The 27,365-nt window shown below is 40.1% G+C and overlaps 1 protein-coding gene across 3 annotated transcripts in view; it reads left to right on the top strand.

Moving 5' to 3' along the window:
- BABAM2 (BRISC and BRCA1 A complex member 2) overlaps positions 1 to 27,365 on the top strand; it is a 408,818-nt gene that overhangs the window by 219,978 nt on the left and 161,475 nt on the right. For all 3 annotated transcript variants that reach the window (XM_055326951.1, XM_055326952.1, XM_055326953.1), the window contains exon 7: positions 3,816 to 3,925. In XM_055326951.1, the coding sequence (XP_055182926.1) occupies positions 3,816 to 3,925 (110 nt within the window). The remainder of the gene's footprint in view (positions 1 to 3,815; positions 3,926 to 27,365) is intronic.

The raw sequence follows: 27,365 nt of genomic DNA on the forward strand, positions 1-27,365 counted from the left end.
GTAGTCAGAGTTTTGACCTTTAACAACGAAACTCAATCTGAAAGTCAGTGTCAGTTCTTTATTATCTTACTTTAAGGTGACCAGTATACCTCTAAAGAGGACTACTTCAATCCTTGGGTTATAAAATGAATTTGTCTTTCTGAATGTATTTTCAAACTCACTTCAACCTTAGTTTTAGATACTGTATGAGTTCTGGAGTTGTATTATATAATTATATAGTTTCTATTTGTTGAGACTGTATTTTAAAAAATTTCCACCCTCATTGTACAGAAAGGAACATTCAGGGTTGAATACTTTATCATTTGTGAAAGAGCACGAAATGGTAGATAAACTCAGATTCCCAATCTTGGCTTTCCTTCTGAAATCACTAGTTCTAGAACTTTGGTGTGTTACGGTGGGGGGCGGGGGGGGGGGATGCAGGAGCAAGGAGTCAGTCATGAGTTTCCAGACCATTGCTGAAGCAACTTTAGTAAAGCAGGTTCCTGAAAAAGCACCAGGTGTGGAGAAAAAAGGTTAGAAATTAACATTAATTTGTTTACTGTTGTATTCATTTAGCTCACACAGAGTGGATTCTGTGTTCCAGGCACTGTGCTAAGGTCTTTCTCTATATACTTCCTAAATCATACAACCTAAGGTTTTATAAACCTACATGTAAAAATAAAATGTTAGGTGAGATGCTAGGGAAGTAGTTAAATAACCTTAGAGTTACTGTCCAGATTTAAGTCTTTAGAAACCTAAATTTCCTGTGCTGTCAGAAGAGTCCCTGAAGTAAACAGTCAAAAGCTGGACTGAAGAGAAAAAATTTATAACACATGTGATAGACCAAGGTTAATAAACCCAATAAATAGCAATAGCCAGAAAAGCCCAAGAGTCTTTAGGACAAAGGGTTTGATCAGAGAAGTTACAGAAGAGATGACCAGTAAGCAAATTAAAAGTTGCTCAGCTTTAGTCATTGGATCTCAGCTGAGACGCCATTCTCCAGTAGCCAGACCGCCAACATTAAACTGCACAGTGAAAACAGCTAGTGTTATCAGCTTATTCAGGATGAGCTAGAAACAGGCTCTCTCTCCTACTGATGCAAATTCAGGAGTCCAAATGTAACTTGCTGTAAAATTTTTAGAAAACTAATCTTAAACTATTAAAATGTAAAATCTTCATAACCTGTGATCCAATCAGCTCAGTTTTAGTTATCAATTCAGAAATATAAGTTCTGCCAGTAGAGGTTACGTATATATCCTTATGTGATCATATTTATTGTAATACTATCAAATGGCTAAGAACTACAAACAACCTGAATGTTGCTAGGGGAATGGTTTAAAAAAAATAAATAAATAAATCCATGCCATGGAATAGTATGTGGCTATTTAGGAAGCAGTTGGTAGAGTGATATGTATAATACAATTCCATTAAGGGAAACAAAACAGAAGGTTAAAGGGAAACAAAACAGAAGGTTAAAGAGCTATTTATATGCAAGTGTGTATGTTTTTATGAGCATAGAAAAAGCTGCTTGAGGCTCCATACACAGTTAATATTGGTTACTTGTAAAAGTGAGGGGTGGAAGAGCTTTTCCTATATAAACTTCTGTATGGCTTGACTTGTTACAAGCCTAAATTTTGTCACATAAAACCAAAAAATAATTGAGAAGCAAAATGATAAAAAACACAAAATGTTGGGCGCCTGAGTGGTTCAGTTGGTTAAGCATCTGCTTTCACCTCAGGTCATGATCTCTCAAGAGTCCTGGGATCGAACCCCGCTTCTTCTGCAGGCTCCCTGCTCAGCGCGGAGCCTGCTTCGCCCTCTCCATTTCCCGCTCTAGCGTGTGCATGCACTTTCTCAAAGTTTAGAAAAAACAAAACACAAACCATGAGAAAGAAGAAAGGAAGTGGTCCCAGAGACAGAAGGTCAGGAGAGTATAGTTTCTTTGAAGCAAGAAACTGAGAGCATTTGCAGAAGAAAGAGATCATCCATGTCAAATACTGTTCAGAGATCAGGGAAGAGCACAGAGAAGCATTTACTGTGTTCTGTGGATGCCTTGGTGAGGGCAATCCCAATTACTTAGTGGGGTCAGAAAGCTATTCCCCTGTGCTAAGAGGATAGTAGGAGGGAAGGGAGTAAAGACTGGAAGTGCAGACACCGTTTTCAAGCAGTCTGTGAAAGAGAGGAAGGAGATGAGAGAGAATGCTGTGTAGAGAACCAACATGATTCTTTTCTTTCTTTTTTTTGAATTTTCATTTAAAAAATTTTTAAGTTTTAAAAGATTTTACTTATTTATGGGAGAGAGGGAACATGAGCAGCGAGAGGAGCAGACTCCCCGCTGAACAGGGAGCCTGGTGCGGGACTCAATCCCAGGACCCCAGGATCATGGTCTGAGCCAAAAGCAGATGCTTAACCAACTGAGCCACCAGGCGCCCCTTTAAAATTTTTATTTTTTAAGATGGGTGAGACTTCTGGTTCTTACCTCTTTGTGTACATGCTACACACACATCGTCTAGGCACAATAGAAGGCAGAATGAGGATACTGTCAGAGCTGAGCTGGGTAAATGTGATGACCAGCTTCCCATAATGCAGGACAGGAAGGAGTGAGGTTAGTTTTAGACTGAAGGAAGGACCCTGGTATCTGAGATTCTCAGTATTCATGGGCAGTGATTCTTAAAGTCTAGATGGGACCCTCCTAGGATGGCAGCTGGGCCCTCCAGAGGACCTAAGAACCAATCCAGAAACATATGCCAGTTCTTACCAGTTCTTATGGGTGAAAGATGTGCAGTCCGATTAAGTTTTCCAAAAATTTATGTTTGACTTAGAGCCACTACCAACCAAAAAGTAAAATGATTAAGAGTTACTAAAATCTGGTTTTCACAAAGTAAAACCATCATGCTACTAGAATTTATTCTAATTCAGTATTTTATTTGGAAATCTGGCAACATGCAGTGCTTGGCAATAATCGTGAACCTATAAATCCCACAGTTTTGACTCAGGACACTTAGATCAGGGTTGGCTTGAGTTGGTTATGACATTCAATTATCACTGTTCTTGCTTTTAATTATAAATTACAGGAAGTTTAGCTTTATCATTACCAGTTTAGTTTATTATGGGTTGTTAATCTTTCAGTGTTTCTTTGGTACATATTTGGATCAACAATGCTTTTGTCTTATAATTTTCTTATAACCGGGCTTTTAAGAAATGTATGTCTTGTGGTTCATATGTGAATCATCCACAGTCGTTTTGCAAAGCAGATGTGTATGTAACCCCCTGCCATTTGCTTGTGTGGTACCATAGGTCATAGTGATACGTTTCTTGGGAATTTTTGCTCTTTATATAACTTACAACATACTCTTAAGGTATAGATCATAAAATTACTGGGTATTTTTAGATTTGTTGTTGTCTTATGACATAAATCACATTCATAACTCCGATTCTTCCTATAAAAAGAAAATTATAAGACATTTATATATATATTATAAAAATTATAAGACATTACATATTATCATTAGCAACATGTTTGCTGCAATTTGTTAACTGTGTTTTTGACCAATTCGTGCTTATTGACAGATTCACTTTTCCCCTCTTGGAATGTGGGAACAAATGAGATAGGTGGGAGTCTTTTCCTAGCTGTGGTCAGCTCTGATCAGAAAGTTTGAAAGCCATAACTCTAGAGGAGTGATTGGCATGTGGCAAAGGATGTGCAGAGCTGCTAAATGCAAATCCAGGTACCTCACATGCTCCAACCTCAATGCCAGTGGACTGTGAGCTCAGCACCAGGAAGATGTTATAAGAGCAGGGACTGATGACAGTGTGTTTTTTACTCCCTACTTAAGGATGTAAATGAAGACCCTGGAGAAGATGTGGCTCTCCTTTCTGTCAGTTTTGAGGACACCGAAGCCACTCAGGTGTATCCCAAGCTGTACTTGTCACCCCGAATTGAACAGTAAGTATCAGTGTCTCTAATTTTATATAGCCTAGTGTTTCACTGTGTTAGCCAGACATATCTTGCTAATTCTTTTACCACTCTTGAACTCTTGAAATAATTTCTCTTGAACTCTTGAAATAATTTCTCCTTATTGACTTTTGTCAAGCTGATGCCTCTAGTCATCCATATTTGGATGGATTCCAAACATGAGTTGTATCGGGAGTTTAGAATGCCGAGTAGATGCAGTTAGTATTTGCCACTGCAATCTTTGGATGAGTCTTAGTTGTGCAACTTGTGATATGAATACTGTACCTTTGTAGAGAGAGATGAGTAGGCAGGCTGAATCCGAAATTGCGACTCCTTCCAAATGTTCCCTGAGTACATATGGTTACAGCCCAAAGAGGACTGCTCAACAGTGTCCTATCCAATTTCTTATATTTTTGTGACTATTATAGTTATTTGTAAAAATGTAACTAGTCTCCTGTGAATATTAGCAACAACTTATTCAGAGGTTAGTAATGGTGATATTAAGAGCTGAGAGCTTTAAAAGAGGACACTTTTGAATTACTCTTCTGTGTCTATGTAGCGCTATATAATTTTACACAACATTCCTGCTCTTTGGCACAAGGAGCTTGATACTGCATTTGTGTTTTAACCAAGTATCTTTACTTGTTGGTATTGAATTGTATGAGGACTAGCCTCACAAAGTGCTTATTGTTGGTTGAAATGCTTCAGAAACTGATTGTACTTCAAAGGAAGCTGAGGTTCATTGAAGATAGATTGTTATGCAGAGTTGGTCGGGAACTTGTGATAGGACAGATTTTTCATCAGCAGGGAGAGTTCATACAGATTTTGACTGAAATTTATGATTAAAATTCTGTCAGTTGGTCAGGGTTGGCTGATTTCTGTCTGTGAGATGTGGTCACCATCCAACGTTCCTACACTGAGTCATTTTTACTCCCTCTGGCCTTAGTTGTTCTAATTCATGGATCATGGACATACCATTTTATGCACTGCTACAAAATGTAGGGGTTTACTGTCAAATATGGATGACTAGAGGCATCAGCTATCTACACATTCTCTCATTTATTTGTATACATCTGAGAGCACCTAGGACAGGACTTTACAGTAGCAGGTATTCACTGAATGTTTTCATTTTTAATTGAAAATACTAACCCATATCAATAAGACACCAAAAGTGTTGGAGACAGTACGATGAGCTGGTGGCCAGGGCTCTCAGGTCAGCATATCCAGTTTAAACTAACCAGGTCCTGCCACTTACCAGTTGGCAAAACATTTAACATCTTTGAACTTGCTTCAAAATCGAAATAGTGATACCTATTTTATAGTGATATTTTGAAGATTACATTAAACCCTCTTCTTAAGGCATTAATTGCATTGCCTGGCACTTAGCAAGTAGGAGCTATTAGTATTGTTATTATCGATATCATTCATAGGAGAAGAATGCATGAGTGAGCAAGTGGTTAGGACAAGTTAGGGCAGGAAAGGAGAGGATGGGTCAGTAAGTGAACAGAAACTAGTTCTAAGTAGTCACTCTGTACACACGTGATAAATTAAGAAGATACTTTGGTGATGAGAAAAGAGGGATCTCTATGAAACAATCACAAGATGTAGGTAACAAGAATATATTGGTTAAGCTGCCCACAGCAATTTGCCAGCTTGGAAAAATGATTTTCCCAGCACCCACATTATTTTTTTTTTAAGTTACTGCCCCTAGGTTGCAAAGAAACTTGCTAATAAAATATTTCCCTGTCTAAAAATCTATGCCATCATGTGATAAATTATCAGAGAAGGTTATATTTTAAAAATTATTTCCTCTAAAATCTAGCTTTCTGTGTGTCCTCCCTCTTCTTTATGTTAAGAACTGGCTGCATCTTACATTTCTAGGTCAGTTTCTTTGGCCTTTCTTTCCAGTAGACTGTCGTTCAACCAGACTCCCTCACTTGAACTTTTCTTAATTTACCTGTGTGCTCTTGCCCACGTGCCTTTGCTAAAGCTGTTACCTCCGTGTATAATGCCTTCTCCAGCACCCTTTTCCTGTTGAAATAGAGCTTTCCAAATGCCATTTCTACCATTTTTCCTGAGCACCATTGGGCTGCCTTCTCTAGCCGTCCCCTGAACTCTCATAATACTGAATTTGTATCAGTTAGAATCTGCTCATCACAGATTTAGTTAGTGATGAGTATTGGTTTTCCCATCTTTTACTAAGTTGCTACTCAGGGACAGAAACAAGTCTTTTCATTTCCTTAATGTCTTGCTGAAATGCAGTGCCTGGGGAGCAGAAGCCTGGTTGGCAGTGTTCTGGGTCAATCAGTAATTATTACAAGAAAACTGGAAAATGCTACACTGAGGGGTTTTACATTTTTTCCTGATTGATACAGATTCACTTTGTAGAACCGCCTTTGTAATAACCAATGAAAACTGCCAAAAGTTCTTACATCCTTGAGTAGAAGTTTTAAAAATTAGGTTTTAGAAAAAAGGTTAAAATGGAAAATGGTCAAACTGTGCTATGACTTTCTAAGGGCTTACATAGTTCCAAGTTATTAATATCTTTGTTAACCCATGCAGAGTGTTTGGAATATAGAATGGAGATAATGTCATTTCAGTAGGGCCAAGGTCATAGGTTGTTACATGGTACTGGGTACTGGTCTTTAATATTGTGTTAAGCTCTCGTTTGTTTTCTGTGTTCATACTATCCTGTCAACTCTGAGCCATCTAAGCATTGATTATAGACTCAGACTTGGAAAGTGCTCTCAGGAGTCATGGAAAAAGCATCCCATGTGGACCTGCCCAAAGCCAGTGCCAGACGCTTGCCCTCAGCCGAGGCTTGTACTCTTTTTGGCTTTGGCCATAGCTCTTTCTAGGAAGTTCCAAACCCCATGCAGTGCATTTGACAGGCAGGGATCCAGGCCTGATCAATGTGGGTCAGTGATTATGTGGATCGATGGCCTGATCCACATTAGGTGAAAATTGGCAAGAAAAGACTTGGATTCTCTCTGTCTGCTCTCCATGGGTGTGGAAAGATATCTTGAGCCTGGAAGATACGTTATTTCAGTCTGGCTAATGCCCCTCTGCCCCAGCTTGTCCATGAAGTAGGCAAGAATATTATGCTTACACTAACTAGTCTTGGAAGTAGGAAAAGGCTACTTTGGGTCTTGTCTTCACATGTGGGAAAAGGGATCAATTTGCTGTACCCTAAAGATTTCTAGGGACATGGTTGCCAGATGTCCCCAAATTAGACGATCCTCACAAAAGGGAACATCTGTCAGAGCCATGGGATTGGAAACTCCCAAGTGTATTATAATTAATGAAGCTCTAAAATACAGTCTCATTTCAAAAGTCTGTCCTTGCCCAGGATCCTGGAAGAGTTCTCTGGTGTTTCTGGAGACACTAGAACCTGACTTGGTGCCTTTATGGTATTTAGATGTATGTTATTCCTGGTCTCCCACTATGGACATACGCCTTGCAAAGTAAAGCTTCTGAGAACTTCATGTTCTTCTCACACACAAGGCATTTATGAAATACACTTATTTCAGGCACTCTATACATTTGTTTTCCAAGGAACCCAGTCCATTCAGGTAAATGAGATACTAAGTAGTATTCATTAAATGAAATAAAACAACTAGTGGTCAGTTATGCAAACTAGATTTTGGTTGAATATGAAGAGAAGAAGAAAAACCCAGTTTCTAAACTAGTTGCCTTTTTTTTTTCCTGGCAGACAAGCTGCCCTTTTAAGGTGACATCATCAGAGCTGGCACCAAACCTGCTCTACCTTTCCCTCCTTCTCAGACTGTTGGTTGTTCCAGCAGTGACACCAGAAGTGAAACGGGCAGTTCTCTTTCCTGAAAGGTGTGGGCCCATTTCTTGGCTTGAGCCCGTTGGTGGGAGTGGTTTGAAGAAAACCAGCTTGTCACTCCCTGTGCTGTTCCCACTCGGTGCATAAAAAGAGGATTTCAGCCCCTGAGGCAGACCAGGTGGCATCTTTCACAAGTACAGAATTTGTTTTTAGAACTTTTTGTTGTTAAGTTACAGTCCGCCTTAGAAATAAGTACTCAAAGCTTACCAGCCCACAAATGCTCACCATTGGGGAGTCCCGGGTGCCTGCAAATACTTTCAGGCATCGAAAGCACAAGAATTGACCGAATGTCAGGCCCTTGGCTGGGTGCTTCGGAGGATATCAAGATAAATGAGATAAGGCTATGCCCTTATTAGTTTGCTTGTAAGACTGTAGGGGAAATAAGAACAAATATGGCAAGTCCCAACTTGTATTTAGGTAGAAAAGGCATGGTAAGACTTGGCATCAGAAGCCCCCGGTTCCTCCACTTATTACCTTGCAAGATACGTAGCCTTTTTGAGCCTCACTCATGTCATCCTGTGCAAAGGTGGATAAGTCCTACCTTTCTGTTTCATCTCATCCAAGGGGGACATATCTGAAAGTGCTTCCTGTAGTGTTGGCACATGGGCAATGCTCAGGTAGTGCTGCTTGATTTGTATAAATATCAAAACTAGACTTTTTAAGTACTGTGAGAGTTCAGGGCAGGACGAGATCACAATTCCATTTAACTTGGTGGAGAGGGGACTTTTTGGAAGATTTTGGGAAGCCTGGGCTCTTGCAGCGTAATGTGGAGCATGATGTGGCATTTCTAGAGATTAAACACATGCTACTGTGAAAATAATAAAAATATATTCATTTAGTACTTTCAGATATTTAACTGCTTTCACTTTATCATCTCATCTGATTCTCATGATAGTATTCCTAATGTGTGTTCTAGAATACATCTCTTTTCATCTATAACATGGAGTTCTTAGACCCTTCCTGATCTTTTCTGCTGACTCTTCTTCCTTTTTCAAGCCATTAAATTATGCTAAATTATGTTTCCCATGATTTCATCCCCAGAGCTTTACCTCTTTGTGGACAATCCCATTTCTCATCTCAGCTTTTCTCCCTGTTTGCAGATCTGCTTTTCTAGCCACTTGATAGGCATGTGTTCAGTTGACACCTGAAATGGGAAGTGTCTGAAACCAAACTCCTCACTCCTCCAGTAAGCCAAGGTTTCTTCTTCACAGCCCTGTTTCTGTTCAGGATACTCTATTTCTGAGGTGTCCAAGTGCTGCATCTGAATGGCATTAGCCAACCTCTGTTTTGTACTAGAAATATCCTGTCTCCATTAGATCTGTCCTTCTGGTCATTCCTACTCTCATTTCCTAGTTTAGTCCTTTGGTTGCCATGTCTCCTGATGGCCTTTTAACTTTTCTTCCTATATTAGTTTATCCAGCATGGAGCTGTCCCTGTCTTCCTGAAGGAAGTCACATAATGTTCTGTCCCTGCTCTGCACCATCAGTGCCCCTCTATCACCAACTGAATTAAGTATACCCCTCTCGGTGTGGCCTCCAAAGCTCTTTCTCTTATAGGCCCAGCTGATCTTTCTACCCCAGCCTGGGTTCTGTGTCCTGTTGTTCAGCCAAGCTGGTTTTCTGGGATTTCCTGTGAACACACCTTGTATTTTTTTTTTCCACTCCCATACCTTTGCTTGGGCTACTGCCTGTACGAGAGCATTGACTTTTATTTCCCTTTCCTGTAGAATTTGTCAAAATTCTGTCTAGCCTCACAGATCTTCTCAGTCCCCACCTCCTCTATGGAACTTTCCCGACCACCACCACCTGCCTCGCCAGCAAGACTCTGCTTTTCCCACCTGCGTTTGTGCCTCTGTTGTCATACTGTTTCCCTGATAGCACACTCCTTAAGGAGTTTCCATCAGTTGAGGGCTGGTGAACCACAGCCCCTATGCTGCCAAGCTAGCCCTGTCACTTGGTCAGCTCCCACTGACAGGAACCCCTGGCAGATCGGAAGGCTTTGAACCTGTTAGATCCCTGTGCTACAGAGGCAAGTGGTCTCCAAAGTGCATGTGTCTTGTGGCCCAGCCAGCCAGCTTATTTCCCTTATGGGTTCCTGGTCATGTTTCCTAGAGGTAGAGCTTCATTTCCTAGGAGTGGCTTATCAACTGAATCCTGAAAGTAGTAAATATGCTTTTGATCTTATGCAACCTACATCTCCTGTTGTGGCTTCTCCAGCCTCTTTCCCCTGCCTTCACCCACAGTGTGCCTAACCACAGACATGGCCTCTTGGAACATTTGGATAGCCTGTAGTCCAGAAAGGCTGGGCTGAATTAAAATTTACCTAACAGGCCTAGGGAAAGGGTTGGGAGGAACTGAAGATTCAAGTAATACTTAGAATTATGGGTGAGAATTAATGAAATGATACATATTAAATTTGAATAAATCAGAGAAAATAAGTTTTTAAAGCAATGAGTGAATTCAATACCTTGTGATTTTATTTAAATTTAGTACTGAATTCAACTTCTTAAAGGGATGGAGAATTTTTGTTTCAGATTCTCAAAAGATTTTTTAGAATAATTAGAAAAATTGTGCATATCTAAACACAGATTTTAAAGAAAAGATAATTCCCTGTCCCCATTTTTTTAACCTATATCAGTTGTCTCAAGAAATAATACCCCAGATCTCTTGGGTGATTTTGTGTCAGGATTTAAGTAATAGAACATCATAGTAAACATAGTTTAATTTAGCCTTACTCGTGTTTACTTGAGTCACTGAGATAATCCTATAATAAATATTGTGCTCCTGGAGGTTCCCCCCCTCCCTTTGATAAATATATAGTCCTGAATATAAGACAACCAGCTGTCAGGAGAAGATGTGTATTTGGTTTTAGTGAAATGAGCTATCTTAGCCTGTAGGGATTTGAGATGTTCGTTTTACTAGTCTGGGAGCAGGGCCAAAAGGGTTCTTCGTGACTTCGAATGGAATTCTGAAAAGTCAGTTCAGCAAGTTTTCATTAGTGAATTTGGCCTTTTGTCTTGCCAGTGCCTCCTGAAAGATCAAGAGCTCAGCCTGCACTTTGAAACATTACCAAAACGAACCAGAATGGAATTTAGTTGGGGGAGAAAATCAATCAGCCCCCAAATAGCATATTTTTGGAAACATTCTGGTGTAGAACTCCCACCCCCCAGCTGCCTGAGTTGGTGGTGTATCAATGTTTTTATCTAGCTTTCTTTTTCGTCAGAAAATATACATTTAGCAAGAAGATGTATACAATAAGTCCGTGATAACTCAGATCTCACTGGTATATGTTTCTTAAACTTCTTTGCCCCTTAAGCTCTGTCTTGGATTTATTTTGTGTCTGTGGGCAGTTCCTATGCCTTGTTTCTCTCAAGTGCTATTCTCCTGTCTACAGCATAATGATTAGCTTTAAACTTAAGATTTAACATGTCTTCGTTTGAAAAGTCAGCCTAGCACCTTTCTGCTAAATATCTCAAGGATTTTGTGCAGTGTTTTTTCTGTAATGAAGATGAGAATTTCATGATTTTCAATTTTTTACTGTATTTCAACAGCAAAACTCTGTGCTGTTTTCTGTAGTGTTCATTTATATTTATTCACAAGTAGGAAAATGATTCCTTAGTGGAAGGCCTGAGATGTAGAATGGTAGTTAACAAAAATATTAGGTTGTGTTACAGGTAGAAGCAGAGAAATTAGCAGAGAAAGTAGAAGAGGAAATGGTTTAGAATGTTCCAGAACTGATGGAAGATACCTATCCTCAAATAAAGGAAATACAGTGAATCTCAAATAGGCTAACTAAAAAGAAATTGACACCTAGACACTTCATCTGAAGTTGCAGAACACCAAAGATTAAAAGTTTCCAAAGTTCACACACTATGTTTAAAGGAAGGGCAGATTGATTGACATGGACCCCTTTGAAAATCTGATGAGAGCCATGGACTTTACCACAAAAAAACGTGCAAAGAAAGTTTAAATACAGTTTTGAGAGTAACACACCTGCCCCTGAAGCCAATTCACAAACCTCATTTGAGGATCTGTGTTCCAGATTTCAGTTCTGCATTTTTAATGCCTTCTATACCATCTCACGCTAGAATAATTGCTGAGGCTTCAGATTTAAATTTAAAGAGTAAATTATAATCCAGTACTACCCATTTCCTCTTCACCAAAATCTACACTTTCCCTGTGTTCTTCATCTTCATTAATGGCTTGACTAGCCTTGTACCCACAGCAATGAAATGTAGGCATCCTATTTTTGACTTTCCCCTCACCATAGTTGCCTGTATGTACACAACTGCTGGTTGATTTTGCCTCCATGGTGTCTTGTGTTCATCTGCTTACCCTTTCCCTGAAACAGCCCTGTATCGAGCCTGTGTATTTTACTGTTTGCCACAGTAATCTTTTGAAAGCAGAGCTAAGCCCTTGTCACTCCCTTGTTTAAACACTCTTGGTATCTCTTTTCAAGACAGGAGTGTGGGGCGGGGGTGGTGGGGCGGGGAGGGGGGGACCTGCATGTTGTCCTGTCTGAGCAGCCTCAGTGCTTAGCACACTCATAGCTGCCTAGATACCATGTATCCCAGACTCCTGGACCACAGGTGATGGAACCAGGGTTGGGTACTTCTGGGGATTCTCCTCAATTTTTTTTTTAGAAGTATAGTTACCATTGTTTAACAACAATTTTTATCCAATATATTTAGATATTTTGTAGCAGGAGGATGATAGGTTATTGAGTTGGCCATGCTGTGAGATATGCTGCATTGTGTCTTGATCTAGTTTTCCATAAGAATTGACTGTGATTGTAGATGTTCTTTGAATGACATTCTGTAATATTCTACTGCTTTTTCCCGTTCTTTTTACCTCTTGTGGTTTTTAGTAAAACGTACCCCTTTGAGATAACTTATCTGAGCTACTGTAGTCTCTCAGCTGGACTATTGAAATACTCTTCTAACTGGTTTTCCATGCCTTGTCTCCCCACTCCTAACTAGTTGCTAGACTGCAGGCAGAGCAGGCTTTCTTCACAAATCAGATCTCATCATTCTTTTTTTTTTTTTAACTATGTATGTATGTATGTATGTATGTACGTATCTATGTGAGAGAGCAAGAGAGAAAGCAAATGCATGAGCAGGGGGAGAATGGCAGAGGGAGAGGGAGAAGCAGACTCCCTCTTGAGCAGGGAGCTTGATGTGGGGCTCCATCCCAGGACCTTGGGATCATGACCTGAGCCAAAGACAGAGGCTTGGCTGACTGAGCCACTCAGGCACCCCTCATCATTCTTTAAAAAAAAAAAAAAAAGAAATCATATTTTTCTTCATAAATGATCACTTCAGCTTTATCACACTGAAGGTTTTTTCCTGTATCTACCAGGTGCGTGTGTGTGTGTGTATGTATACATATATATAGTGTGTGTATATATTTATTTTAATGCCACCTATTGTAGTCTTTTATCACATTCTACCATTTTTTCCTTCATACTGTCCTGAAATCTGAATTCTTCCAAGTCTTTACTTCTTCCTATCCTGTTATTTTAGTTTCCTTCCCCTTTAATTTTTTTTGTCAAACCTTTGGTGGAAGTAGAGATGAATATGTAAAAAAGGTGACATAAAATTATAAAAAAGGTGGCCCTCAACACTCCTATGTGGCAGTTGTTTCCATCCCTCTCAAGTGTGAGGACTAATTTTTAGTCAAAACCTTTTCCATGAGGGGGCCCCTGGATGGCTCAGTTGGTTGAGTGTTGGGCTCTTGGTTTTGGCTCCAGTCCCCATGATGGGCTCTGCACTAGGCATGGAACTTGCTCTGGATTCTCCCTCTCCCTCTGCCTCTCCCATGCCATGCATACATGCTCTCTCTCAAACACACACACACACACACACACACACACACACACACACACACACCTTTCCAATGAGGATGGAAGGAGGGTTTGACTATAATTGGGCAGCCCAAGATTTTTTTTTTAAGATTTTATTTATTTATTCATGAGAGACACACACAGAGAGAGGCAGAGACACAGAGGAAGAAGCAGGGTTCCATGCAGGGAGCCCGACGTGGGACTCAATCCCGGTTCTCCAGGATCACACCTTGGGCCGAAGGCGGCGTTAAACCGCTGAGCCACACAGGCTGCCCAGCCCAAGACTTTTAAGGATTGCTTCAGCATGATGGAATCGTTTAGTAGTATGATTGTGGTGGTGGATATACAACCCTGTGCATTTATCAAAACTCAAGAGAACAAATTTTACTGTGGTTAAAAGATAACATTGAAAAACATTTCAAAAGTCTGTATAGATAAAAAGTAATCTTTTAGTATTTTGTGTGAATAAATGAATTGAATGCCTTTTAAATGAACCTGCATTTTATTAATCACTTCAATGTGTGTACATATTTGAAAAATGAATATATATATACACGTGTGTGCTGTAGATGTGTGTATGCATATATGTATATACACATTCATGTACCTATTTTTATATGTATCAAACATAACACATATGACATTTATTCAGTCTTCAGCTGCTTGGTATCCAATAAATTAGCGAACCTTTTGTATCCTTTCAAATCAGTGTAAGGCCTGATAGTGTCCTGAAGCCACCAGATTGGGAACATTTTTAATAAGGGATGTTTAATAAATGACCATTTTTCCACGAATTCTGTTGTTTATATGTATTGGTATTTGTTTAAATAAAAGAGCATTTTAACTTATTTCTTGCTCTCAGAATAGCTAACATAATTATTATGTTTAGAAGCAATCTTTACGTTTATTGTTTTGTCTCTTAGTGGAATGACAGATCCACAAGCGCCTGGTTTTCTTAGTTTAGATCACGGTGAGGACAGAAGAACTCCAGAAGGAGCAAGGCTCCAAAGCGTTGAAACTAAGACTTTGGAGCTCTCCTCTTGTGCTTGGGCCTTGACTTGCTTGAAGCTCTTGTGATTCACAGCACAGCACTTCTTTTTCTAGGGCTCTTAGCTCTCAGATGTTCCACTCTTTTCTCAGACCAGTCAGTAGGTTTCTAGCTACACAGTGATCTCTGAATTGGCCTATTACATTCATAAAATATCTTTCACTTGGTTTTCAGAGCCAAATGTGGATGTGGATAGGGGGATATGACAGTTGGATTATGGAAAAAAGTCATCTTGCCTCATTTTCTTAAAGAAATATATGGTTTGTTATGTCAAGAGCATGGTTTCAGAGGGTAATTATTTAATACCAAAAGTAATGGCATGGTTCTTGATTACAAGTGTTTGGTGTGAGTAAATAATAACTAAGACTCTTAATCTATAAAATTCACATAGGCAGTGTAACCCCTTATAGTATTGTTAAAGGGAAGGTCTAAACACCAATGATGTCAGATTTTACTGTGTGAAGCTTTATTAAAGAGCATATAATTTGATTCTGGTATGTCTGATTTTGCTTCTCATAATATGGGGCTCATAATTATATTGGAGTTTTTCTGTACTTATTAAAATTCAGACATGCTGTCTTTCACTAATGACTTTAATGAATGGAGAAGCCTTTAGTTTAAAACAAAACAAATGATGAGTTCACATAATATTGTAAATAGGACCATAACAGGGAATGAACATCCTGTCTGTGAACATTATATGTTATAGACTGCTTCACCAAAATAGAGGCCATTCTTGAAAAAGACTAAAATCTTCTACCTTGCCAGATTTCAGCTAAACCAAACCATTAATTTGAAGAAGTTATGTATCCGTGGAAAACTTATTTTACTGACAGCCTTTTTTGCCTTTTTTTCCTACATACGAAGAGCTTTCCCCTCCTACTTTTTAATCCCTCCCCTCCCTTTAAAAAGGATGATGTAAGATTGGGTTGTTTTGTGCCAAGTTTTCATCCTGGAACAGATTTTTATAGCCATGTTTCTCTGAGAAGAGGAGTTTATGACCAAATGGTGATAATACTTCCATGTTTTCATTTCCTCCTCTGACCTAGTACTTTTTTCCTAACTTTGGCGGAGTTTAATGTGACCAATCCAATATGTGTGTTAAAGCCAAAGAAAATTATTTTGGAAGCTTTTAAGTTTTCATTAACTGTAACACAATCTATGATTCTTTTGGGAAAAAAAGAAGATTATGGAGCATATAATTATTTGAAAATTTTAGAATTTTCTCTTCGTACAATAAGGAAACCCTTCAGATTATCAAGGATATTACTTGTTTTGGTGACTGATCTTTATTATTTCCACTTGTTTAGGATTCACTGTTCATTAACTTTTTGCTAACTCCTTCTTAAAAACACAGATAAACCTGGGCCTCTTTGGTCTTGGTCATTGGGGAATTTAATGTTAGAAGTCCAAATGGTAGGGCATCCCAGGTGGCTCAGCAGTTTAGCACTACCTTCAGCCCAGGTTGTGATCTTGGAGACCCGGGATCGAGTCCCACGTCAGGCTACCTGCATGGAGCCTGCTTCTCCCTCTGCTTGTGTCTCTGCCTCTCTCTGTGTCTGTCATGGATAATCATGGATAAATAAATAAAATCTTAAAAAAAAAAAAAAGGAGTCCAAATGGTAGAAACAGGTGAATGACATGACTTAAAATACATTGGCATAGAATGAAGCAATCTTGAAGGTAGATTTCTATATACTCACATAGACAGATTTCTGAGTTAAAGAAAAAGCAAGTATCGGAAAGATGAGCAGAATTATACATTTTTTACAAAGATTTTATTTATTTATTTATTTATTTATTTATTATTTATTTATTTATTTATTTATTTATTTATGGTAGATAGATACAGAGAGAGAGAGAGAGAGAGAGAGAGATAGAGAGAGGGAGGCAGAGACACAGGAGGAGGGAGAAGCAGGCTCCATGCCAGGAGCCCAATGCAGGACTCGATCCCGGGACTCCAGGATCGCGCCCTGGGCCAAAGGCAGCCGCTAAACCACTGAGCCACCCGGGGATCCCAGAATTATACATTTTTATGTTAAAAAAGAAAGCTAGACCTCAAACCATCATGTGTATTTTCTAAAAGGGAGTATGTCTATGTGTGGGTGTGTTTGTGTACACTGGATACTAGCAATAGCTAATACTTGATGAGCACTTATGTCACATTTTTTAAGTACGCTCTACTCATTAACTCATTCATTCCTCACAATAGCCCTATAATCGTAGTTGGTTACTACTGTTGTCCCTATTTTATAGGTGATGAGGTTGAAATTCAGAGAGGGCCAGAACTTGGATGAGTCACATCCCCAGCAAATGGTGGTAGCACCATTTGCAAGTAGGTAGTTTGACTCTAACAGGTTTGAGGGTAGAGATCAAAGGGAACTTCAGCTTACTGGTAATGTTTTGATTCTTTTTAGTGGGAATCTAGGCATTTTACTTACAAAATCAAAATTCTTAGAAAAAGAGTCCAATTGGAAGAAATTTACTGGATATTTGATGGCTTCCGTACTTTTTGGTGGAACCTGTGTTCTTCATATAATAAATGCTATTGGGGCTTCTGAACATTTTGCAATTGTCTGAAGCACTATACTATAATCCCTGTCATTTCCTACAAGGTCTCTCAACTTTGGCACTGTTGACAGTTTGGGCTGGATGGTTCTTTTCTGTAGGGGACTTTCCTGTTCATGGGTGTTTAGCAGTGTCCCTGATCTCTGCCCACAAGATGTCAGTAGCCCTCCCCAACCTCTCCCCCCACACCCCCCCGGCCCCCGTCATGACAGTCAACAATGTCAGTAGTGTCCCCTGAGCAAAAGGTGGCAGGGGATGCATTAATCAGTCCCAGTTGAGAAACTCCAATATACTCTCATTGCCCTTCAGGAACCTTTAAAAGTCTGTACTTGTGCTGAGCTTTAGAAATATCTTTACTTGACACTATCAAATTGTTTTCCTTTATGTTTATATAATAGTTGTCATGCCAAGGTCATGCAGAACAATTAGGAATTGAAATAATGGATCCTTTAGTACTCTTCAGTTATTACCCCATTCCTGTCTTACTCCTAAACTCAAAGCCTCTAGGAATTACATATGTCACGTGTGCTGTACAGCCCACTTGCTTTTAGGGTCTCTCTAATTCACTATCTACCTCCTGTCATCCCTCAATCTCAGAAAGGAGGACCACAGCTTTCTACTTGGTACCATATGTAAGGTATGTTTCTCCATTTGTATCTCTTTTTTTTTCCTACTTTTCCATTTGACATATGAGTATGTCCCAGGTCAGTTCTCAGTGTCCTCACAGATTTTGGTGATCAGAACAGTTTTGTATGTTTACACTTTAGAGCTGGTTTTTATAACCTTACTGGAAGGATCCCTCACCATTTTACTTCCAAAGGACTAATATAACTCAAAGATCAACAGGGCACAGAGCCCAATTCTGTCTTTTGCCCAGACTCCCCACCTTTGGGAGATAAATGTAGCTAAGCCAGAAGCAGAATCTTCACCTCTGTTCTCCATAGGTGCATTACCCTTTATCCTGGCCCACCAGGCCCTCCCACTGGGATTAAGTGTTTAGTGGCATACAAAGGCAGGCATTGGCTAAGAGCACTGCTTTACAGGAAGACAGATTTGGGATTAAGCCTGACTACCAGTCTCTGGTATGTCACCCAGTGTCAGCTATTTGACCTGTATAACAGTTTCTTCATCTATAATCCTCACAGAGTTTTTGTCAGGAGTGGGTGAGAAAATTGGATGTATAAAGTGCTCATTATAGTGCCTAGCACATCATAAACCCCTGATACATGGTAAGTGCTCTTCTTAGTATTACTGTCATTGTCAACATTATCATCATCTTTGTCCTCCTCTTGAAATGTTCAGAGACCCCAGTTTTTGAAAATTCCTCTCCAGATGGTAGGGACTGGGACCTTAAGATATGTCAGCCCCTGAATTCATTTAGGGGAAGCTAGTGGGGAAGACAGAAGAACAGATATCTGAAATGACAGACAGAAATGACCTAAAGATTTCTCTAAGGGAGCAGCTCTTGACTTTTTGGGGGTTACAACCTGGGAACCCCTGACCACCCCCTCCCTGAGCCCTACTACAGATTATTTTGTATATTCCACAGAGGATTCACAGACTTCCTTATATACAAGCCCAGACCCTTTAGGAATCTGCTGCCCTCCATTAAAAATCCTTTCTCTGAAGTTTCTTCTTGAGATACCAATCAGTGAGATGGCCACTGGCCACTGCAAGGGGTAAGCTGGCTAAGGACAAAAATCACAGACAGGAGCAATCCAGCAGCCACTGAGCACTGGCCGCGAGAGATGCTGTGCCAAACATGTTGCAAACATTATTTTATTCAATATGCATGGTAGGAATTGCTGGTTCTCAATCACACGTGTGAATTTTGCAGCACAGGAAGGTTAATTAATTGTCAGAGGCCAACAGTGAGTATGTGGCTGGCAGCATCAGGGCTCAAACTCTGATCTGTCATTTTCACAGCCTTTGCTCTTACATGCTACCTAATGATTCACAGGGATTGCTGTGCTCCAGAGTATGGTACGCAGGACACCTCCATCTGTGTGAACTTTCAAGTTAAGATTGGATTCCAGAGGACAGCCCCATTCTGAGTCTCAGGTCTGGGAGTGGGTTCTGGAACCTGTGCTTTTAACAAGTACCAGGTGATTCTTAGGCTCACTAAATATTTTGGGAGGTACTGGTCATTCCAGTGCCATGTGGCTTCGAGAGTTGGACAGAACTGAAACAAAGACTTTGAAGGGCAGACAAAAAGAGCTAAGAGTATGCCCTACAGGTACTCATATCCTTAAATACATACTGCTTTTGTTTTAGCTCAACCCTGGCAGTTTTAATCTCGACGTTATGCTTTTTGATTGAGTCCAACCTTTCTTTTGCTGAAAGAAAGGCTTCCTACACTACCTTCTCTTCCTGACTTTCATCACTTCTTAAAAGTTGTGTTTTCTCCCCATTTTTTTTCTTTCCATTTTTTAATGATACTTACCCTTCCCAAGGCCCATGAGAAATGTGCTATGTCTGAAGGCTGAAATTGTCACCCTGAGTTTTCAGGCATCTTGTCATTCTTTTCTTCTGCTTTGTCTTGGTGTACTTGCCTTGCTTTGTCATTCTTTTCCTGTACTTTGCCTTGCTATTTTTTAAATAGCAGCTTTATTGAGATATAATTTATACACCACACAGTTCATCTATTTAAAGTAGACAATTCAGCATTTTTGAGTATATTTACAGAGCTGTGTAGCCATCACCATAATTTTAGAACATTTTTATCACCCTAACAGAAACTCCATACTCATTAGCAGTTATTCCCCATTTCCCCCTAGTCCCCGGAAACTACTAATCTACTTTCTGTCTCTGGATTTGCCTACTCTGGAGATTTGTTAGGTAATGGAGTCATGTAATATGTGGTCTTTGGTGACTGACTTCCACACTTAGCAGAAGTGTTCATCTGTGTTTATCATGTACCGGAACTTCATCCCTTTTTATTGATTACTAACACTTCATTGTATGGATACATTTTATTTATCCATCCATCAGTTAATGGACATTTAGATTGTTTTCATCTTTTTTCTATTATAAATAAGCTACAAACCATTCATGTTACAAGTTTTTGTGTAGACAAATGTTTTCAGATTCCTTAGGAAGAATGTTCACTCAGGTATTTTTCCCATTTCTTAATTGTATTATTTCTGTTACTGAATTGTAAGAGTTCTTTATATATTCTGGATACTAGACCTTTATCAGATGTGTGATTTACAAATATTTGCTCACTTTCTGTGGGTTGTCTTGTTCACTTTCTTGTTGGGTATCCTTTGAAGTCAGCCACTTGTTGAAGTTCCTTTTGGCTAGTATTCTTACCTACTTCCTAATATAATCATATCTTATAGTTTTCCTATGTGCATATTTTCAACCTTTTCTATGTTAGATCATTTATCTCCCTGGTTGAAAATCCAAATTGCCATTTCTTCATTTTATAACTTTAAACATAAAATTATAAACCTAAAATAACTGATACAGAATTCATATCCAGAATAAGGAACTTAAAATTAATAAGAAAATGGCAAAAAAAAAAATCCTATAGAAAAATGGCAAAAAGTGTGAACAGACACTTCACAGAAAAGGAAGCATGAATGACTAATAAAATATGAGCAAATGTCTTACCAGTGGGCCACTGTAGACTGTTGAGTGGCTGGAACTATTGAGTGACTCTGGATTTTGCTCAGCCTCTGAGATTTTTTTAAAGATTTTATTTATTTATTTATGAAGGACACACAGAGAGAAGCAGACATAGGCAGAGGGAGAAGCAGGTTCCCTACAGGGAGCCTGATGCAAGACTAGGTCCCTGGATCCCAGGACCATGACCTGAGCCCAAGGCAGAGGCTCAACCACTGAGCCACCGAGGTGCCTCCAGCCTCTAAGGTCTTAAGACTGAACTGGGCTTTCTAAGTCTAAAGACTTAGAAATTTTTCAACCCCCTAGTGAGACCATTCTGATCCTGGCTTGGAAGCTAATCTTAAAAACTCATATATTGGTTAAATTCCCAGCATTTGGAGGAATTTTTAAAAAAACTAGCACAGCCTTTTAAGTTCATTTTTAAAGGTGCTCAAGATTCCCCTGAAGGAATCCAAGGACTATGGAAGCCTTCTCATTTTAGCAGATTGTATTGGACCCACAACAGAATATAGTAGCATCTAGAGGGTCTACCCATCCCAGAGCCAAACATCTGAATCCTTTCTGGACATCTGAAAGGAGGGATTTTGTACTTAATGGCTGGCCTTTACATCATCTCTAACTGCTCATTTGCAAGACAACTAGAAACTCTTACTGAGCTGAAGACCCTAACTTTGGACCAGGGGCTTCTGCACTCAAACATTATAGTAGCCCCAGGCAGATTTACCCTGGAGCTGAGCCAGCGTGGTGCCTCCTGCACCCACCTATTTTTGGAACACTGTCCTTTCTTAGAGATTAAAGTTGCTTTCTTTTTCATTTTAACAAATCGTTGAAAAATTTTCTGTCATTTGCTTAAGTTCACATCTTTGTCATAGAACACCTCATTAAACAGATTAAGAACTTTACAAATATTAGATTTTGTTTACCCCTCCCTTTTTATCTTTTGTTTTTGAAGAAGAAAAGACCAGTGACAATGTATTAAAAATTGATCATTTTCCCATTAGGAAATTCTTTTGGTGATATGACACTCTCTCCAATGTGGGTGTTATACTCCTTTTGTCATGTGATGCTGTCCTGTGCAGGGGAGGACACTTAGCACCCTTGGTCCCTACCTGCTGCATGAATGACCCCTCACTAGTGGAGGCCACTTAACATATTCCCATACATTTCCATATGCAGGGTGCTGTCATTCCAATTGAGAAAGAAAATAATAGGCTTTTTTTCCCTTTGAGTGCCAGATTACAAACCGAACACCTTACTGGGTTGTTTATATGAGAATCTTATTCCTGTTCTTAGAAGAGGTTTCTAGGAATCCCAGAAGTACTTGACTCTTACTCTGTGGTTGTCTGGCCTGTTGGTTTTAGATCAGGATCTCATCCCTTGGAGTGTAGTTTCCTGCAGAAAGCATCACATGGCCTGAGCTAGCACACTTAGGTTTGGCTCTTCCTGCCCTGGCCCTTTCCTGATAGAGTGCCCTTTGAGTCTGACTGCACAGACACCTGTTCTGGCACCACAATCAGGTTGTCAGGGCTATTCTTTAAGCTTGCTAAGGTTTTCAAGTGTGGGCAGCCCCCCACTAATAGGTTACATTTCAGATTGCATGCGTATGTTGATTATTTCGAGTCTGGGACATGGTTTGCCATAGAAACCATTCAGTACATAGTTAGGTTACCAAGGAAACTAGACGTACTAAAGAAGTCCTTGAAGCCATAGTGCCTACCATGTGTATCACCACCTTTTGAGGGACAGAACCCAGCCCTCTTTCTTTCTCTTCAGAGGCCAGTCAGTTGTATACCCTGCCTTGCTGGGGGATGGCTGGGAGCCAGCAGTGATCCAGTCATGGCAGATTGGGCAGGAGTGTTTCACACAAAGGAAATCCATATAACAAGAGGTCCCCAAAGCCCAGGCATGTCTTCTTTCTACAAAGTATGAGTGCAGAGCAAACAACACCTGAGCTGTCACTCAGTTCTAGCTTGTTCATCTGGAACAGTGCTAAGCAGTTTCCCTTCATTGCTTATGAAACCCACTCCACATCCCAGAGCCAGGAGAACTGGAGCAGAGCGAACACAGAGTGGATGACGTACTTTCCTATCTTCCTTAGGTTTTCAAGTGCTTTGGCAATACACTGTTGTCTCTGTGAGCCATCTGTGTGGCCCCTGTGGTCACCCAAGGAAGGCCAACCAACTTAAACTGGTTAGGAGGCCCTTCCACAAAAGCTTATTACCCCATGGTATAGGTTCTTCAGTATTAATTGTGAAGCATTTCCCTGTTATATGTCACTTATTACAGTAAAGATAGGAATTGTGAGAACAGTAGGCCTATTGTACTGTTCAAAAGACAGCATGGTAACGGCGTTATTGCTTCCATGTTTTTATTGTCTTTGTTAAAATTAAGCTGAATATAACCTCAGTGTTTGCCAAGCCTGTTTCTCCCTAGCCCTGTCCCCTAGGGTGGTGGGTTACCACCGGCCTGCCAAGCACTGGGTACATAGTACTCAGCCATTGGGTATGACTTTCCTGGAGTCTTCACTGGGTGCCTCCTGGTCAGGGTGCTGGTCATCACCCTTCTGGGGCATCCTTATTTTCATCTTTTCTTGTATATCTTTATGCACTGGTTAGTAGCAGTCATTTGACTTTATGTTGCTAGTGTACTTCCTACTTTAGAAGCACACTCTCCACTCTTTCCTTTGCAAGCGAGGTAGGGCTGGTAATGTAATTCCTGTTTTCCAGGGTTAAAATCAACACTCGGGTGCCTTAAAGGACCTGCCCAGCTCTGGCAGCCCTCCTGGTGGGTCTGTAGCTGGCGCCCGGGCCTCCATGGGCCCTCTTCCCATGCCTTCTCCACAGCACCCGTGCCCTCATTGCCTCCTCTAGCTCTCCTTATTCCTTAACCGTAGCTCTCTTCACAGTTGCTTTTTTTTCCCCAGAGTGAAACATCTAAAGCTCCCAGCTCTGGCTGCTCTAGTCGGTGTTCTTGGCACTTTGGCCCTAGTATACTTCTTACTTCAAATTAGCACCTGAGGACAAGCTCCTGCTGTAGCATATTTATTAGTGGATTGGCACCTTTGCATATTTTATAAAGTGAATTAATGCCTTCGTGTATTCATCTTGGTGCTTAATAATCATATTTTGTTTTATACAGTGTCTTTTCATCAGAAGCATATATTATCTTCCATTATATAGGGGAAGTTAACTAGTTAAATTGCTTGTCTAAAATCATTTTTTGAAGGGGGGAGGGGCAGAGAGAGAAGGAAAGAGAGAATCTTAAGCTGGTGACAGGGAGCTCGATCTCACCACGCTGATATCATGACCTGAGCCGAAATCAGACGCTCACCCAACTCAGCCACCTAGGTGCCCCTGCTTATTCAAAAATCTTCACAGTAACAGCAGAAAAGGGGAGAAAGAAACTAATTTCTTTGAGGAGCCCATGTGAACAAGATACTGTACTAAGTGCTTTAAATTTATGATCTCATTTCATCCTTGCAAAAAAACCTCTGAAGTACATAGTGTTTTAGATTCTGCAGGTGAAGAAACTGTAGTCCAGATAAGCTAAGTAACTTATACTGCAAGTAAAAACTACAGGGAATATTAAAATCTGGCTTTCTCTGATTCTAAGGCTTGCATTCCATCTGCTGTGACACATACCAGCTCTTGGTCAAAGAGCAGCATTTTCGGCCCTTATAGTAACAAACAGAAGTGTGCTTGGACACATGGCAGGGAGGGAGAAGCCAGAGTATAGTCTTTTCTTTTTCCTGACTGCGACCAGAAAGGAGCGAACTCACTCCTCTAAACATCGTGGATCTGTGGACAAGTGCTCTGATGTAACTGAGGTAAACTAACCACGAGCAGTCTATAAGTGTTTCAGTGGCTCTTAAAGAAGCACCCTTCTTGGACAATCCCCCATGCTGAGCAGCTAGAAAGTCACTTGGAGAGTCACTTGGAGAACCAGAGAAGGAAGGGCATCCGAAGTCCAGACTGCTGTGTTCTGGCCCTGCTTCTGTCTCTGACTCCAGCTGTGTGACCTGACATTGGCAAGTCACGTCACCTTTGTGGGTTCCAGTTCCCTCACTGGCAAAAACGTGGGAACTGAGCGGAATGTCTCTCCCAGCATCTGCAGCTTTACCATCATCCATAGAAAGTTCTTTATCATGTTGGTAAGAAAAGGATCCTTAGAAAACAAGACTGTGAGAATGATGGCAAACCTCTGTCGACTCAGCACCCTTGGCAATTACAGCTTTTGAAAGAGCACCGAGTGTGAACAACTCTTAGAGCTTTGACTGTTTTAAAGAAGATAGAGGCCACAGAAGGTAGTGTTGTAATTATATTTGTGAGTAAATAGTTATTGATTATTGAAGATCGGTGAATAATGTTGACGGTATTTAAGCGTACTTGTAATTTTTGATTCTACTTTGTAGTTTCCAAAACATAGATGAGGTTTTAAAATTTCTCTTGAACACTATGTCTGCAGCATTTTGGCTGATTCCAGATGACTTGTGATGCCTTTTTTATGCCTGCATGCTCTAGGCAGAGTAACTGCTTTTGAGGCAATGGCAGACTTTTTCATTATGCAGACTTTTCTACAATAATTCTTAAATAGTGAGCTAAAACTAATAACTATTACTAATATTTACATAATAAATATGAGAAAAAAATCACAGTTTAGTGTAAGATAGTTCAAAATACTTTGATACAATTTGGTCCCTTCCATAATAAACTAAAATTTTAAACCTTTGCTACTTAATCTACCTCTGGATTTCCCGAAGTGGAATATCCAGTTCAGATCTTTTCTTGGAGAGGAGAGCTTCCAGGTCTGATGTCTTCTTGGGACATCAGAGCATTTTAGGTGTCTGTGGTTTTCACAAATTTCCTCACTTTTCATGGGCACTGAATACTTCAGCAGAGAGTTGGGTAGGTTTGTGTGGTGTGAGACCAGATTATTTATACAGCATTGTAAATAAGTAATAAACCTGATCTTCCAGAGGCTGTTTTTATTTTAAAAGAATGATTTTAGAAAAAGTAATTAAAAATGAATCTATCATACTAGAATATATAAGAGTTTTCTGAGGAGATATGTCTTCCTGAGGCATTTTAGCTGTAATATGCTGCACACAGCACTGCTCTTCTGTGTGCTCAGAAGACCCACACTTAGAGTTAGTAACCCCCCTTGTAAAGTTTAAACTCTTGCTTTAAATAATTTAGAGTGAGAATCCACGGACCCCTAGGGCTCTGCCCTGGCATCCTGGAACTGCCAAGTCATGTGCTTAGAGCTTTGGAACTTTCTTGCCATGTTTTAAATGCTTCTGAGTGGAGCTTTCAGGAACTCCACTGTACACTGGGCAGCTTCTCAGCTCCAGCCAGTGGCCTTGCTACCAGCTTCCATTTCTCTCTGCCCAGGGAAGAGCTCTCTCAACTAGGGGATCTTCCCCCTTCCTCATGTCTAACCTGGACCTTTTTGTTTTGGACTAGAGGCAGGAGCTGGGTGGGAAGGAGGCTCTGGGAGGCTTTACCTGCTTCGCAGTGAAGGTGTCTGGGGTGAGTGGTTGGGGAGGCAGGAACTGGTGAGCGGGGCAACAATTATAGAGAACCCAGGATGCATGAAGCTTCTCATCCACTCTGAAATCATGCTAATACATCGGCAGAAATATTGGCATGTTGCTTTGTGAAAGTAGTATGATACCAGAATACCAAAACCAGTATTGTAATCATTAGTGAATTTTTCTTGCTAGGGTAAGGAAGGGAAGGCTTCACAGAAGAGGTAGGATATGAGCTGAGTCTTAAAGGATAGTCGCCAGCTATCAGCTACAGATCCAGTTGATTTGGCCAGTGGCTACACCGGGAGTTGAACGTGAAGTTTATCCTATCTTTGCCTGTAGTTCAGTCTGTAATTTAGTAAGGGGGTGGGGTCTATAGATAGTTCTGTTGCTCTGCAAATCCGCTCTTTGCTTCATTCAGCCACTTCTCTTCTACCTCTACTTGTCTTTGTAATAAAAGCTTCCAGGAATCACTTGAGCAGTTTTGTGTGTTATTCTTAGTGGGTAACGCTTCGAAACATTAACACCTCATAACATTTCACTGGGAGTTGTTTTTTTCTCCCCCATGACTTTAGCATTTAAGAATGTAAAGACACATTAGGATTCTGGATCCTGTTTCTTGGATGCTCCTCCTTACAGAGGCTTATTCACAAAACCCTTTTTTTTTCTCTCTCTCTCTAGTTTTTCTTTTAATAGGCATTAAATTGGTCCATTGTTTGTCACACCTGTTCCCCTGAGCTGCTAGTTGGTGGTTTTGAAATTACAAAGGTGTAATAATCACCTTTGCTTTCTAAAAGGCTTTCCTTCTGTTCATTTACATGTGGATTTCTTGATATTGCATTTTTGGAACAGTTTCTCAATTCAGCTTCTTTTTATTCAAGACTTTAGAATGAGTAGTCCAAATCTCAGCCACTTAAATTATTCTTTAATCGAAGCTGTGTTGAAAAGTAATTGAAATGTTCCACCTTGT

This window comes from Nyctereutes procyonoides, unplaced genomic scaffold (assembly GCF_905146905.1).
Source record: "Nyctereutes procyonoides isolate TBG_1078 unplaced genomic scaffold, NYPRO_anot_genome, whole genome shotgun sequence".
Lineage (NCBI taxonomy): Eukaryota > Metazoa > Chordata > Mammalia > Carnivora > Canidae > Nyctereutes > Nyctereutes procyonoides.